Genomic DNA, 17,222 nt, shown 5'->3' with positions numbered 1-17,222 from the left:
CTGTGTTTCATTTTGTAAAGGCAGCACACTTGTTGAGTGAATGAAATAATACATATAGGGGCAAAATGCTTAAACAAACTCACCCCAGTATCCTCTTCCATCTAGCTTGTCCTTTTTCTGCTGTTCTGGGAGGGCCCCTCCTGAGTGGTCAGCATTTCTGATTGCTTAGCAACAGTGAATAAGCAACCTTAGAAATGTTGCAGGCTGCCAAGTATTGAAATCTTGGAGTTGCTTCCACATTTTGTGCTCTTAACTTTCTTCAGAATTTTCTAATTGACTTTTTATTATATTTTAAAGAAAGCAAAGACTTGACGGCCCTGGGAGGCAGCATGCTTTCTTCCCTTTTACCTCACCATATATCACTTTAGCAAGGTGACCATGATGCATTCCGAAGTCAGGACTATAATCATGTAGCTTTTGTTTACAGGTAGGTAGCCGTGTTGGTCTGAGTCGAAGCAAAATAAAAAAATTGGTGCTACTGAAGGAATTTTTTCATGTAGCTTTTGTCCATGGAAGACCTCCTCCTCCAGCTTTGGTTCTGAAAACCTATTCTGATTATTCACAGAAGTTCCCTTTCAAGGACAGTGTTTGGACAGAAGACTAAACCAAGGTTTATCATTGCAAAAATGATCCTACCCCCTTGCTAGGCTTGTGCACTCTCCTCTTCCTCCCCCAGTATGGCTGTAACGGAGGGAATTTTAAATTGACAGCAGTTTAGCAAGTCATCTGAACCCTAAATTGAAGTTAACATTCACTATGGTTAATGAAAACTAACCAACTTCATAACCTATTGTTAGAAATTGGCTTGTTTCCACTAACAATGGTTAGCCAGTTTGACCAGCTCTGGATGACATGGCATTTTGTGGTTAATTGGAAATTGAAGTGAGTACTTATGGACTCCTCCTTGCGGCCACAGGAGATAAAAGAGTGAGAGGTGGAGAAACATAGGGACCTGGAGGAGTCTAGGCTCATTGTTGTGTTGTTATGCTATGGTACAGCACTATGCTTGAATGAATATTCCTGTTTATGCAACATTCTAAAAAGGAGGAATAAAATTATCTCTGTAAAACAATTGCTATGCAGCCTGGCTTGAGCTTTGCTTGTTTCAGTCTATGCTTCCTGCTCCTACCTGTTCTCCTAGCTCCAGATTTTGCTGTAAGATAAACAGGTTTGACCTGGATTTGGTAGTCCTGACAATCTGGCCTCCCGTTTTCCATCTTTTCCTTTTGACTTCTGCACAACAGGGGGTTGGCAAATACAGATACTCATTTTATATGATCCTTTGTAAATGTCTTTGTGGTTAGATAATCCTTTTGTGCTACATTTGGTGGTGAATCCCATCTGTTTATCAAAACACTTTGCTTGCTCACCTTTCATTGTTCTGTTGGCAGCTTTGCTTTCCAGTGCCTGTAAGCAAATGTCACCAGCTAGGCCTCTCAAATGTCCAACAAGATGCACTTTACTTTTCTGCAGATCCATGGCCAAATTCACTGCGTTGTTAAATTCCAGTTCAGAAATATTAAACAATGCTATCTATAGAAACACCCTCCGTTGTTTTGATATTTACTTTTTTGATTACAGACCATGGCTGGGGAACCAGGGGTCCTTCATAAGTTGCTGCACTACAACTCCTGTCATTCCTGACCATGCTGGCTGGGGCTGCAGGATTTCATAGGAGTGATTGTACATAGTAGCTAAGAGACAAGAATAAAAGCACCAGGTTCAAATTTCACCTTTCCCATGAACTCAATAAGTAGCCTTAAGACTGGAGTGAGTTTTATTTGATAGTCAAATGCACTCTCTATTGTAACACTCAAATTGCCCCATGTGGTTCAGTAACAGCATTCTTTATGCTTGTAGCACATTATGTATAATGTTGAGGACTGTAGCTGACTTACTACAGGTGTTTCACATGTCTTAATCTGTAGCCTGTTCCGCTGAGATACCAGAAAAAGCTGCAATGCCTAACATACTTGCTAGAGAATAAGGCCATTCCACACAGTAAAAATGCACAGGATTGCACTGCACGATCTAGAATTTGTCCTTAATGAAGGTTGTTATTGAAGTGTGTTGGGCAGTATACAGCCAATAGATGAGTACTATTTGGAGTTCTGGTTTTCATATCAGCCTTCTGTTTTTTTGTTGATTCTTTGTGCTACCCCTCTTTTGCTGTTAGGGCTTGCCCACACTTGCACTTGTCCCATGCTTTCGAGGCACAAGTCCAAGTTTTTTGTTTGTCCCAGCATTTCCCCTGGGAAAACCTACTGTTTACCGCTGAATCAAAACAAACGTCAATCTGCAGAAACACTGTTTAATGTTGTTCCGATTCAGTGGCAAACAGCAGGTTTCTGGGGTAGGGGGAGCAGTGGATGAGACTTTATATTCTTTTGTTAATTACCTGCACGTGGGTTACAGGTCTCATTATTTTCCTCCCACACTTTTAACACTGTAAATGCTGTTGTAGCTATATTAAAGCATACAGGGGAAAATAAATGCTTTAAAAAAAATCCAGCTCTATACTCTGTTTCTCTCTGTTGTCAAAGAGGTCAAACAGCCAAGGAAGGTTGCTGCATTGCAGATTGGAAGCGGTGTGAACTCCCCCAACGAACAGATGAAGAAACACTAGTGTCACCTCAGCTCCTTTTAAGGATCAGTACCAAATCATCTCCCTCCCACTCTCAATGGAGCCATACTTTAAAATATATACAAACACAAAGCTAATTTAACATACAGTATATGCTATTAGGGTCTAAACTGGTGGTTACTGATTAGAAATGAAACACTGGGTTTGAAAGAACATAAGAAGAGCCTGCTGGAAACAGGCCAGTGGCCCATCCAGTCCAGCATTCTGTTCTCGCAGTGGCCAGCCATCAGATGCCTGTGGGAAACCAAGAAGCAAGACTCAAGCAGCATGGAACTCGCTCCCGTAGGAGGCAGTGATGGCCCACAGCTTGGATGGCTTTAATTGGACAAATTCACGGAGTATATAAGGCTATCAATGGCTACTAGCCTCCATTGCTATGCTTTCCCTCCATGGAGAGTAGCAGTATGCCTCTGAATACTGGGAATCACAAGTAGGGAAAATGCTTTTGTACCCAGGTCCTGCTTGCAGGCTTCCCACAGGCATCTGGTTGGCCATTGAGAGAAATTTGATGCATGTTATCTACTCCAGAAATGCTAATATGCCTGCAAATTTCATCTAGACCTGTGAAAAAGTTATGGATGTTTTCAATTTCCCCCCCTAATATTGAATTGTACTTTCCCTACTGATATAAGATTTGGCTGCTGAGCAGAATTGGAAGCATAGTAGACCGAGGTTTTCTTGTTTCAGAAGTGCTGCAGGGGGCTCCCAAGCAAACCTTGATGTACTGTAAGAACACACTTTTGCTTTTGTACATGTATAAAAATACCTGTGTGCTTGCTCAAAAATGTAATGGAAGGTGGGGAGGACTAATTAGGGGCAGATACCTTCTGTCAAAGTTTGCCCACTGATGCAGGCTGCAAGCAGAATAGAATATCCATTACTGGGGGAAAGGGATGTGCAGAAGCTATTGTGACAAACCCACACACATAGTAAAAGGGGCTAGTTAGGGGAAAAACCAGGAGATACAGCTGTTATCATCTGGTCCAATTAAAATAATTCAAAATACACTTGCATTTTTGATATGCTTTCTGAACGGATTAAGTATGATCAGAAACGTCTCCATTTTAAAAAAAGTTTCTAATAATGAGTTCTCTGGAGTCAAAGAGCGACAGGAGGAGGGAAAGTTCGCCAGCTGCCAGCGCAGCCTTGAAAGAGACCTTCATTGCATTCCCACCCCCCACCCCCCATTTCACTTTTAATTTGTATGCCGCATTCCTATATTGCCCACAAGGCGGTTTACAAGTCGCAGGAACAACAAAACACACAACCAAGATCACACGTCCTATAATAACCCGTTGCAAATAAGTCGTAGCAAAGAGAAAAAAGGACTTAAAAAAAGAAAAACGTTCGCACACCCTCTCCCTCCTTCGAGCGCGACCCCCTCCACCAGCACTTCAACCACAGAATGCTTCTGGTCGTTCAGGCTTCCGCTCTTCTCCCCGCAACCCGCTGGGGAGGGCAAGGACTCCCCGCTCAGCCAATCCGGGGCGACCGGGGCCCAGGAACCGGAAGCGCGCGCGCGACGTCACAATGGTCGCGATGGCGCCTGCGCAGCGACACGTCTCCCTCCTCTCGTAGCGCTGGCGCTGCTGGGGGTCGAAGTGGAAGAGGGAGAGCGAGAGCAGGAGGTGGTGGGGGCGGGGGGGTGAAGCGGCCAGTGGGTGGGGCAGGCAGGCAGGCAGGCGCTGCTCCTGTTCTCGCGGGATCCTCCGAGCGGCCGCTGCTTCGCCTGGCGCTGGCTGGAGGCGAGCGCCGGGAGAGGAGGAGAGCCGAGGGGGGCGGGGCGTGTGAGCAGCCATGGCGGGGCAGCAGTTTCAGTACGATGACAGCGGCAACACCTTCTTCTACTTCCTCACCAGCTTCGTGGCCCTCATCGTCATCCCCGCCACCTACTACCTGTGGCCGCGGGACCAGCATTCGGGTGAGTAGGCGAGGGCGAAGCCGCCGCCCGCCGCCCCAGCTCCCCCGGCCGCGGTGGGCCTGGCGCCGCCGCGTGTGGGTGGGGGAGCCCCGTCCCTCTCCTCTGGCGGGTTCCAGGAAGCCCACTTTCCACCCCGCAGCTTCCCCTCGAGGGGCTTAGCGCTCTTCCTCCCCGAGCTCCTGCAGCGGAGCTGCTGTGAAGACGGTGCCGGTCTCGAAGGCCGTTCCCACGCCGCCACGCTTCCCGTCGAGGCTCTCTTTTCCTCCAGCTGTTTGTGTCGAGTCTCTGGAAGTGGACAGGAATCCTAGAAGAAGACCGGGATTTTGTTTATTTACAGTAATTTTAAAAAGAACATATCAGTGTAGGTTTTTGGCTTGCAGGTTTTCATGTTGCAGGCACATAAGGTGCATTTGGGGTGTCACGCGTGAAAGGAAGCCAATATTAACGCGTGGAATGAAAGCCTAAGGATTACGTAAACGTGGAGCAGCCAGCCCTCTTTGACTTCGCTGGGTGCACTCACTGAGTATATACTCCAGATCAGAGTCGTATACTGTATTCGGTGCTTGATCTATCTGGGGAAAATGCCACCGACTGCTTTGTTTAAGTGGGTTAGGAGCTTTTCATGTTGAAAGGGGAGAGTTTTTTCTTCCTGATTGTGAGCATGAGAGAGATAAGGGCCAAGTAATCTTCATTACATGGCTTCTTTGCCTGTGCACTGTGAAGCTGCCTTGGGAGCAAGTTGTGGTAGCTTGTAGCATGATAGAGATGTGAAGTAACGATCCTTATCATTTCAGTGAGTGCTTCAGAATAAATAGGTTTGTATCAAGCTCTGCTTCGGTGTAGCTTTTAGCCTAAAACAAATCTTCACTTGAGAACTTGGTAGTTAGTAGTACACTGTAATCCGCACCCCATTTGACTTTGTAGTTTTAATTTCCAGGCTCCTAGAAGACTATTGGGGAATGTTTAGAACATTTGTTATGGACGAGGATGCAAGCATTGTTGGAAAGTTCAAGAGGCTGTGAGTTTTTCTGAAGCTAGATAGGAGAAACCTGCTCCTGACCTTTGCAGCAAACCAGCCAGCAAATGATAGTATCTCATAGATACTGAGCATCTGGATTGTTGCACCCCTTGTTACAGAGGTTGTGAAGTCATGGAGGTGTAAACGACTAACCAGCCAAAAAAACAGCTTTATTACTTGGTTCTCATAATAAATAGGCAGAAATGTTAAGTAATACAATACACTCTAAGAAGGACACGTCCTAAGTTTTGAATCTGCCTTCCTGGATTTTATGGCTATTTTTTTCTTCATCCATTAGCATCATCTGAAATCTTTAGTCTAATGGGATCCTGAAGCTAGATTGAAGCTGTCTAGTTTCCTGATATGTGGCTGGTGATGCATATATCTAAAGTATCTTTGCCAGATTCCTAGCCAACCTTTTCCTGAAAAGAAAGAGATACTGCCAAGGAATTCTGAATAATTTTCTGTTTTTGACTGGCTCTGAATTAGAACCTGCTTTAGCATCCTCTTTTCATTTAGTTTCATAGTCCTTTACTGGAGAAAAGTAACCATTGTTGTCCCACATGCAACAGTGAATTGTAGTTTGTTGTGACTGCATTGGGCAATCGTTTTCTCTCTTTTAAAGTAGGTATGGGGGTTGAGGCAGAGTTCATTTTTGAAAAACAGAATGTTTCCCTGAGTGTTCACACCAACTTTTAAATTCTGATACATGAGTCTTCAAGGTAAATGGTATGTTTGAAAATCAGTGCAGGGCTTGAATTGATGTTTGAGCTACCAGATTGTGCCATGAACTTTATTCTGAATTCCTAGTGGAGTAATTATTGTGTTACAAACAAATTGACAGACTTTCAACTCATTGGCAAACGGGTAAGTTGAACCAAAAGCCTGCCTTCGGTCACCCATATATCACAATAAAATGTTTGCTTTATAAGATAGGACTTAGTCTGTGACAGGCATAGGCAAACTTGGCCCTCCAGATGTTTTGAGACTACAATTCCTATCATCCCTGACCACTGGTCCTGTTAGCTAGGGATCGTGGGAGTTGTAGGCCAAAAACTTCTGGAGGGCTGAGTTTGCCTATGCCTGGTCTATGGCCTTGTCAGACATAACACCAAATTACATTACTTGGACTTGTGAGTTTCTCACTCTCCCCTTGCACATCTGCAAGGAGAAGATTGGAAGCTTTTGGTTCCACTTTCAATGAACCACCATTTAATTTTGTGTGTGAACCCTAAACTTTGGCTTGTCTTAATGCCAGTTAATTTGAAACAAGCCAGTTTCATAAACCATGGTTTGAAGTTGACTTGTTTTTGGTAAACCATGGTTAAGAATAATTACAGTGTGTCTGGTTCAGATGTAGCACTATACTGTGGTTAAAAAGTAAAGTGAATGATTTTGGTCTTTTCCTTTGGCCAAGCTCGTGGACATGCAGGTAGTAGTGCATGAACCTGGGGCTTTTTCATATGACATATAGGCACAGTCTAGTGTTGCATCTAAATCAGACCTCTGTTTAAAATCTTTTAGCTACTTAAAATTCTGTATGTGGAAGCAGCTGTTGAACAACATTGCTGCTTGTAAATTAAAAGTGGCAACTGGAAGAAGAAATACACGTTGTTCTGCCAAACATGGTGTTCCAGAGTTAGGCACTTTCTGGGGACTTGGCATGCCACCTGGTATTGCTGCTTGTTTCCACCTCTGCCATGCCATGTTGGTGTCACGGTTTTCTTCGCTTTGTCACACAATGCTTGTAAAGCCTGTGTGTGTTTGTGTGTTGCGGAAACACTCCACATTGCTCAGTGGTGTATACTGTTTAGCATAGCTGCAGCCAGCCTGACTAATTTTCCAAATATTAGGAACAGACTACACTGCACATTTGGAGGTTGAAAGGGTCATTAAATAAGCCAGCATGTATAATTTATGCCATTTCAAATAGTATATGCAAATTGGCTTTAGCAACAAAATTTTAAAAAATGTGATGGGGAAAGAGGTTATACAACCGATGGGGTAAAACTTCCTGGCGTCCTCTGGTTTTAGGAAAATGTTGCAATTTGTGCCGTTGCCGGAAGTTGCTTAGCAGGTGGTGCACCTTGCGCTTCAGCCGTTGGCCACAAGCTGTGCAATCATGTTGCTGTCTAAAATGTTTCCTTTAGATCATTTACACCATTGCACAGAGGATACACTTCTATCCATCATGTAATAAAGATAAAGAGCAGTGATGCTGATGCTCTTTTTATTCCTGTTTTGTATATATGTGTGTCTATAGATCTGTTAACATTTAGTTTTTCTCAGCTTGCAGTTCAGAATGATGAAATGTGACATAGGTTGGTGGTGTGAATTGCATGACTGGCCCTTGGAAGACTACGAACAGCAAGAACACTGGGCTGTATCACACTCATGCAGCAGCAAGGTTGAACAGCCTTGGAGAGTGCAAGTTACAGGAGGGAGGAAAGAGTGAGAAGTTCCAGTTGTAGGAGAGGAAATCTTATTGCGCACCACTGTCTTAAGTTGTTTATGTTGGTGCTTTGCAGAGGAGTCTTAGCCGTCTTAACTCTGAAGTAAGTCCTATTGAATTCAATGGAGCTTACTCCCAGTTGGTGGGGTTAGGATCACAGCCTTCCTGCTTCTAATGTTGCAGATGCACAACATTGATGCATTTGATTTATGGTTGCAGGCGGCTTCTAAATAGCTTCTCATCTGTGGTGGGTGAATTACCCCACCCCCGTGACAAATCAAAGTTTAATTTTGGGGGACAGAGAGCAACACAAATTAAGGCAGATACATTGCTGGTAAGTAGGCAGGCAAACATTATTATGTCTTAGTATCTTTTGGTATACCTTTACTGCAATACAATTTTGCAGAGTTATTTTAATTCTTCTAATGTGTATTAGACCCAGTCATATAATAGGGTTTCAGTTTAATAGGAAACAATGTCTTAAGGTTGTAGGTGTCCAAAAATGAGGTGCTGCATTTTTAACAATCTTTAAATGTTACAACTTTTGCACGATATGTGCATACAGAAGAATGTTAAATGGTACTTCTTGTTTCTTTTTTTTAATAGGTGTTGTCATAATGGCTGTGGCGCTAAGCCTGTTGAATTCAGCACACTTTAGGTGGTGGTTCACTTCAAATTCTTACATCGCTTCTAATGATGGAAAATTAATATGCAGTTCACCTTGCCATCCATTTATATCAGGAGCAGAATGTATAATTACTTATTTTGCTGTTTTGGTTTAAGTTCCATAGAATATTGCGCTGCTTAGGGAATGATAATGGGGCCTCGTTGGGCTGAGTTTACAGTATTTCTAGAGAACCGAACTAGCTTGGCACTGAGCAGTGAATGTTCATTTGATAGCTCAGTGCCTGTCCGATTGTTTAGATCCCAGAGTTTTAACATACTGTGTAGGACTGTTCTAAAATAAATCATTACATCCACTGCAGTAAAAATCATTACTGTGTAGAGTTGCTGGAAAACCATTTGATCATGAAAAATAGTAAATTCTGATTAACCTTGACTTAAGGTGATTATGAACTTCAGTGTGTGTGTGTAAGAGGTGTATTGAGAAGCAGGTGTTCAGATGACAAAAGTACAAGCAAGCCGACTTCTACTTCTGGCTGCTCCTTAGTATGCAAACTTGCACATCTATATTCATCCTGGTGGGGGATGGCTGCAGACAATAAATCTTAATGTTTTATTTTATGTGTTTATATTGGGTGGTATCCAGTATTGTCTGTTTGGTGGAATGAATGAATAGCGGAATGTCCCCTAACTCATCAAAGCATATTTTGAGGAACTAGTGGTGAGGGAGAATTTTCACATTCTCCCTCACCACTTGAATTTTCACATTCAAGTTTTATCCAAGGCCCTGTCTCTCTGCCAGTCACCTTACTTAAGACCTATTTCTGCATAGGCATGCATAGGATTATGTTGTAAGAAAAGGTTAGTTGATGAGCAGCTATTTAGCTGATATGGTTTTGCATTTTCTATGAAGCAAGACTGAATAGTTGCACCACTATATTTATGTAAATTACCATTGGGTTAGTTTGTCTTCCTGCTTTTGCTAGGTGTATGTAGGTGCTTGTGGTATGATAGAACATTAGTTTAGTACTCTTAAACCAGTGATGGCCACACTTGGCCTTCCATCTGTTTTGGGACTAAAGTTTACATCATTCCTGACCACTGGTCCTGTTAGCTAGGCATGATGGGAGTTGTAGGCCCAAAGCAGCTGGAGGGCCAAGTTTGGCCATCACTGTCTTAAACAATGGGGCTTTAGTATGGATCTGAGCTACTTTTTTTTAACGGCAATACTGCATTGTTTACTTGGAAGAAACTCTAATTTCAATGGAACTTGCTTCTCTGTATGCATATTTAAAATTGCATCCTTAAAAGTCCTCTAAACATGCAGCTTAATTTTTACACACTTCTTGAGAAAATCACAATCCCTGAACTTTCTGCCAATTAATTTGACCTTGTGTCTGAAATAAAAGTGTAAATTGTGTCAAGTTTTATATGTGTTTACTAAACTAAAATAAGAGAGCTGAGCATGTCACAAAAATATCTGTTCTTGGTCGGTATGGTGTGATTATGTTGGTACTTTGCAGGAAGCAGCTGCTACAGTTAGCAACAAATTCTAAGAGTGTACACATTTGACTTGTGAAAAATCTAGGATGATCTCAGTGGATCTGCTTTCTGTTTCTTTGAACTGTAGCATCTGCTATATTTGAACCAAATCATAGGTTCAAGCTACAATTTTGGTTCAGCTCGATGAGTGTTCCATGGAAGCTTTACATACTTCCTATGAATTTGACTGATTTACTAGTTGTATATATGGATGGGGAAGAAACTGGATTCAGTTTGCATTTAAATTCACCTATTCCATACATTCCAAAAGAAGACGCAAACCATAACCTAGCCATCCTTTGAAATTTGTACTTGAAATTTGCTATGCAGTTCTCCAGCCAAAGTAAAATGTGCACAAAAGTGCAAATATTGCTGAAAATAACATATATAAATCAATCATATTGGGGAATATTGCTTTCCAAAAATGTCTGTATTGGGCAGAATTGAATACAAATGTTTATATCAGTAGAAATGCACACAAAAATGCTGATGAATTTCCATGAGGCTTAAAAAAATTAAAATGTGGAGAACTGAACTTGAGATTGGAAAAATGTGGAGCTGGGAGCAACCAAAATTGACAGTTTCATCTATCCCTACTTGCACATCACATCCCACTTTTTGTCTCAAATCTGAAAGCTACTCACAGTGTTTAGAGAACATCAACTGTTCAATTAACATTTCAACCTATACAACATAAAAATGTAGAGCTTTTTGTTGTATTCTAGTGTTTCCCAGAGCTTTGGTCCATGATTGTATGTCTTTGCAGATTACTTGAATAAATTATTTAGCACATTCCTTACAGAAAATAGACTTAAAATTCAAGGTTCTAATGTCAAGTATCATTAAGTGCTTTAAAAAACCCTGTGCATATGCTTCTTGGTTTGTTTGTATTACTTAGCCCACTGTGTAATGGAAGAGCGAAAACAAGCCATCATGTTCTTAACTAGTGACGCACAACAGTAATAAATGAGTTGGAAAGATAAACTTTTTTTTTAGTTTCAAGAACCTATTTGCATCTTGAAACAGTGGTAAAGAATAGTATGTTATCTCTTTCAAAATAATTAAAGAGGAATGTGCAATTTAAGTAGAAAGACTGCACTTGTTCCACTCCTGAGAGTTACCAAGAACAAACGTATGATCGTGGCCAAATGATTGGGAATGGTACCTCTTAACCTGCCTTAAAAGCAAAGCTAATATTTTGATTAATTCTGTTTCCATGGCCGGGAAGTGTAGAAACTGGGATACCTAGATAAAGAAAGAACTTGCTCCCTTACTCCTAAAGGAAAGCAGTGTGGCTGCAGGCAGAATGCCTATCAAATACCGTGTTTCCCCTTTTTTAATACATAGTCAAAAAGTAAGCCAGGGCAGGGTTTTTAAGCATTTGAGACATATAAGACATACCCTGAAAATAAGCCATACTTCAGTGCCGCGCGGCGCAAGACCACCAAGTGCCCCAGCCAGCTAGTGGGACCCAGCACGCCGGCCGCTACAGGAGGAGGAAGCCTGCCGGGTTGGGACAGTGCCCGGAAGCAGCTGCGCAGCAGCCGATAAAGCGTGCAGCAGCCGCACGGAGCACCGAGGGCACAAGCCAGCAGGACCCAGCTCCTGCAATGCCGGCTGCGGCAGGAGGAGGAAGCCTGCCGGGTCGGGTCGGTGCCCGGAAGCGGCGGCGACTGCAGCGCTAACAAAGCGCGAAGCAGCGCTGCACGGAGCACCAAGGGCACGAGCGGCAGGAGGAAAGAGAGAGAGGCTCGTTACTTGCGGCACTTTAAGAGAAGCGATCTCCACATTCCGAGCCTCCCTTTTGCGCGTGCGGGCGTGTTAAAGCCCCAGTCGGTTCACTCCCCGCTTCCTCATCGCCATCCCTCCCTTTCAAACGTTGCCTCGGCCCCACAGACCCCTCCCTGGCCATCTTCCCCTAAGTGCGGTGCTGCTTCGTGCTTTGTCAACGCTGCAGCAACCGCCGCTTCCGACAAAGCGCAAAGCAGCGCCGCACTCTCTCTGTGTGTGCGCGCGCGTCCGTCTCTGTGTGTGCGCGCGCGTCTCTCTCTCCCCGTGCTGGTCTGTCTCTGTCTCTCTCTGTGTGTGTGCACGTCTCTCTCCCCCCCCCGTGTGCACGTCTGTCTCTCTGTGTTTGCGCGCGCGTCTCTCTCTCTCTCTCCCCGTGTGCACATCTCTCTCTGTGTGCATGCGTCTCTCTCCCCCCCCCCCCACTCCACAATTCCCTGTTCAGGAGCTGAGTGAATGCGCGTCTCTCTCTCCCCGTGCGTGTCTGTCTCTGTCTCTCTCTGTGTGTGCGCGCGTCTGTCTTCCCCCCGTGTGCACGTCTGTCTCTCTGTGTTTGCGCGCGCGTCTCTCTCCCCCCCCGTGTGCACATCTCTCTCTGTGTGCATGCGTCTCTCTCTCTCTCCCCCCCCCCTCCACAATTCCCTGTTCAAGAGCTGAGTGAATTCACAGTTGAATCTTGCTTCAACACTGATGTTTACAATATACCGTAGTATCCTGCACTGCAGCTGAGGGCTAGAGTAGACAGGGCAGGTGGTGTGACATACACAGCATGAAACTTCCAATAAAGTAGTAAAGGAACTGACAGTTCAAATGTGAAGATTGTAGAGGCAGACTTGGCAAACTCTTCTGTGAACTGTCATGGCATGTAATCTGATGCTTTTGGAAGCATAAAGTGGCTCCAGTCGGGTGTACATTTGCCCAATGGGGAAGGTAATGGTATCTTCCTGGGCAATGCTGCTTACAGATGTTCTATGGCCATAGGGTGGTTCAGAATAGCTTCATTTCATTTTCTGCTTGTTTTCATATCTAAAAAGCACCGTCTGGCTTTTTAAAAAACTGACGTCCCCTCCCCGTCTAGTTTTGCCAAGAGACCCACTGCAAATCTGGAGGAGGAGTGGCTTTGGCGGGCTCTGAATAATCTCTCTCTCCCTTTCTCCTGGAGGAGGATCTGGTGTGTAGGACTTACAAACCTTCAGAGACCCAGCTCTTGGGGGGGGGCTTTTGGACACCACGCTTTGCCTCCCCTCCGATTGGGAACATTCTGGCATCACAGGAGGTGGCCAAGCGGGTGGTGTCACTTCCGCACTGCCCCCCGCAAGACTTGGCAATAAGATATAGTGATAGGCGCAGTTCTGGAGGGCACCAAGGAAGAGGCGAGGCTGGACACTTCGCCTCCGAGCAACAGCTCCAGCCCCGCCGGCAGCACCCTTAAGACAGCCCTGGATAAATGTACTGTAGATTGCTTTACCATACCGGTACTTATGTGGTAATAAAAAAATAAGACACCACCTGAAAATAAGCCACCATGTGTTTTTTTGAGGAAAAAAAGTTTTAAGACGGTGTCTTAAAAAAGGGGAAACACGGTACATGTGTTAACTGTCAAGCTGCATAAAAGTCAAGACTAAAGCAGACTTAACTTTACCTAAGTACCATTTATAACTACCTGCTGGATCAAAGAGATAGTGGGAATTGTCAACATAATGATAGCAGCGCCATTAGTTAGAGCTAAAAGGGACCAGGCTAGAAGACTGCCCTTTACATGTAATGCCAAACCAGAATAAAAGGGGGCAATTTAGGATGGAAAGAAACACTCCTTAGCTCAGTTCTTTTACCTTTATTATTATCAAGATGACATTACAACTGTATAGTTCTTTGGTTCTAGGCCTCTTTGAAATAAGTCTATTTAAATGCTTGGATGTTGCACATACATGTGGAATTGCAGTGCCAGAAGTAATGTTGAAAGTTGGATCTACAACACTTCTATTGCAGAGGGTTGGAAAATATTTCAGCACAGTCCTTAACATGCATAGTTAAAATTTCACTTTAATAAGGGTATTTATCTTGCATTGTTCTGCATTTTACGAATATTTCTGCATTTTAAGATAAGAAACAAGTTACCTTGACTTTACAATGCTTTCTGTAAATTAATTCAGTTTGAGGTTTAAAAGCCAATTCAAATTTTGCTAGTTCATGCATTTCTATTGTGATATCCAAGCAAAACCTCTTTAAAACATAAGACAACTGAGTTGATTTACATAATGGAGGACATAGGTTTGCATAATATATAAGCATGAGCAACCTTTTCACCTCTGAGGTTCATACTGTATAAAATATCTGGTTCATTATATCAAATTGCATATTTTGCTTTAATTTATATGCTTAATATCACTCAAGGAGATGACTTCAGGTTGTGCTTCTCCTTTTGATAAGTAAATGGATAATTAGACTGTTGCAGTATGTAACTGAATTGGCACATTGTAGTTGTCAATTGTATCTTCTTTTGTGTGAACTTGTAATTGAAGATGATACTATGGCCGAGTTTATATGTAGCAGCAAACAATCGCTATTGGTTTACTGTGAATGTAGAGATCACTCTCACTTCACTCCTTTACCAGCAAAAATGGGTGTTTGTCTTAGTGTTATGTCCAAATAGGCAATTGCAGTCTGTTTTGCCCAACAGCAAACCCTTGTCTTCATGTAATGGCTTGTTTGAGGAAACGGTAACCCCCAGTCTGGAAGTACTGTAATGCTAAACCAAGGATCTTGGTTTGCTAATCCCCACAAAGGTGAAGCAGGAGTTATCTGCACATTCATGGCAAACTGTTAATTAATATTTATATGGTGTGCAAATAAGTGCCTATGAAAGAGTTGAAATCTTAGTCTTTATAGTTAAAATATAATTTAAGGATTGAGCAGATTCAAGAAATCCAAGTCACTACTTGTTTTGCTACTACCAAAATTTAAAATGACATTTTTCCTTCACAGAGCAAATTCGCTTAAAGAATTTAAGAAAAGTGTATGGAAGATGCCTGTGGTATCGATTACGGTTGTTAAAACCCCAGCAGAATATAATTCCCACCATAAAGTAAGTATTGTTTATTATCTAGAATTTCTGTTCTGTTATTGTAGTTAATGCAATGTTACTTTTCAGTTGAAAATGTAATTATTTTTTAGAAGACATCTGAAGGCAGCCCTGTTTTGGGAAGCTTTTAATGTTTGATGGATTACTATATTTTTATGTTTTGTTGGAAGCCACCCAGAGTGGCTGGGGAAGCCCAGCCAGATGGGCAGGGTATAAATAAATAAATAAATTATTATTATTATTATTATTATTCATTATTCTGTAGTATAGTGCTGGACGATCATTGTATTACACCTGTAGGTATTAGTAGACTTGTGGGTGGACTGAAGGGATCATAACTATAAAGAAGCTACAAAGAAGATCAAAGGTTGAACAACACATCATGGAAGGATTCCACTGGGAATCCAGGTGAATGGTTTGGATCTGCAACTTTACTAAGAAATTGTGCTCCTGATCTGTTTTTAAACTGTGTTCTGGGGTTCTTAAGAAGTTTATTGGGGGTTCTTCAATGTGAACATAAGTAGCAGACAAACTTCACTGAAGGACCCATCACTATTGATCTTATCTTTAGAAGTCTAGACACAGGGAGGTGTTGGGTGTATTTTAGGTGAAATTAATTATGTGAAATTATGGTGAGGCCCAGTAGGCCTGATAGTTTACATGGACTTGGAATGTTTGTGATGCATGGGGTTACATCGACACCATAGATTTCTTGGCAGATGAGTCTGTGTAGAGAGAGTTTCCTTAAGAAAAGAGGTATGATTTAACTGGTTTGAATGAATTTACTTCACTGTTCTATTAAGGCAGGTGTGCAGAGCCTTTCACCTCCAGATGTTGCTGAACTACAACTCTTACCCTTGTCTATTGGCTATGCTTGCTGGGGCTGGTGGGAGCCCAGCAACATCTGGAATGCTAAAGGTTCCCCACACCTATATGAAGCCATGCATTGAGAAATCCACATTGGTTTCTCCTTCTTGGCAAGACAGCTTATATAGATGCTTCCACTTGGTCATCTGCTTCAGTGCACCACACACAAAACCCTTTCATGTTTGTGTTTCCTTTTTATAGAGTGCTACAGAGAGGAATCATATGCCCCATAGGAATTAATAACTTAGAACTGAAGAGAGATGCGTAGAATTCTGGGGAATGCTTATTCAGTTTGCATTGGTGATAATTATTCTGTTCCCATTAATTATGAGAGGGAATAGCTCTGGGTTTTTGGCCGTTGGGATTTTTGTCTGTGATACTGTCTTTTTCCAACATACTCATACAAATTGGTTGCATACATGTCTGAAATTCTTACTTTAATCTTTCAAATTCAACAGGAAAATAGTTCTGCTTGCTGGATGGGCACTGTTTTTGTTTCTTGCTTACAAAGTTTCCAAAACAGACAGAGAATATCAAGAATATAATCCATATGAAGTATTAAATTTAGACCCAGTAAGTAATATACTTCACTATTTAATTTAGTTTTAATTCAGTTTGACATAAATGTGCATGTGCAGAACAGAATAATGGGAAGGTTTAAAGTAGATCTGAACATGCTCAACTGCCTAAATGTAATAATACCATATGCACCTTAGAAATTTGATAGGGGCATATATCCTTCAGTCCTTTCCAGTCTGGGTTGGCAGTTTTGGACTGACATGACTTTGGTGGGCAATGCGTGCTTGGGCCTGGACAGAGAGGTTGTATCCCCATTGGTTCTTATGGGCTTCTCAGAATTCTTTGGTTCCACTGAACCTATTGGGACGAATTGAACATGATACTAAGGTGATCATATCATCAGGTCAAGTATTTGAGTTGGGGGATCCCCCTTTCCTTCCCCACCGCATACTGATCTGGGGTAGTCAATTTGGTTCTAACTGAATAAGAGTCCTTTCAGCATATAGCTGTGGACATGAACCCTTTGCCTTCACTTTGATTATCTGTTGAGGGATGCTGAGAAATAAGAGCAGGTGTCTTAAGCAGTAGAAGTTCTCATTAATAGGTTTGATATAAAACTAACTTGAAACTTTTACCTTAATAGGGAGCAACTGTGTCAGAAATTAAAAAGCAGTACCGTTTGCTATCACTGAAATACCATCCAGATAAAGGAGGCGATGAAGTTATGTTTATGAGGATTGCAAAGGCTTATGCAGCGTAAGTTTC

General features: G+C 42.5%; 1 protein-coding gene across 1 annotated transcript in view; it reads left to right on the top strand.

The window, feature by feature from the left end:
• Positions 1-4,358: 4,358 nt before the first annotated feature.
• The window catches only part of SEC63 (SEC63 homolog, protein translocation regulator), a 30,996-nt gene continuing 18,132 nt past the window's right edge, over positions 4,359-17,222 (top strand). The window contains exons 1-4 of the mRNA XM_035109287.2: positions 4,359-4,565; positions 14,975-15,074; positions 16,397-16,511; positions 17,101-17,213. Of these exons, the coding sequence (XP_034965178.1) occupies positions 4,442-4,565; positions 14,975-15,074; positions 16,397-16,511; positions 17,101-17,213 (452 nt within the window). The 5' untranslated portion in view covers positions 4,359-4,441. The remainder of the gene's footprint in view (positions 4,566-14,974; positions 15,075-16,396; positions 16,512-17,100; positions 17,214-17,222) is intronic.

Source organism: Zootoca vivipara, chromosome 3 (assembly GCF_963506605.1).
Source record: "Zootoca vivipara chromosome 3, rZooViv1.1, whole genome shotgun sequence".
Taxonomy (NCBI): Eukaryota; Metazoa; Chordata; class Lepidosauria; order Squamata; family Lacertidae; genus Zootoca; species Zootoca vivipara.
Note: the sequence above shows the minus strand (reverse complement) of the source record. Positions and strands in the feature narration are given on the sequence as shown.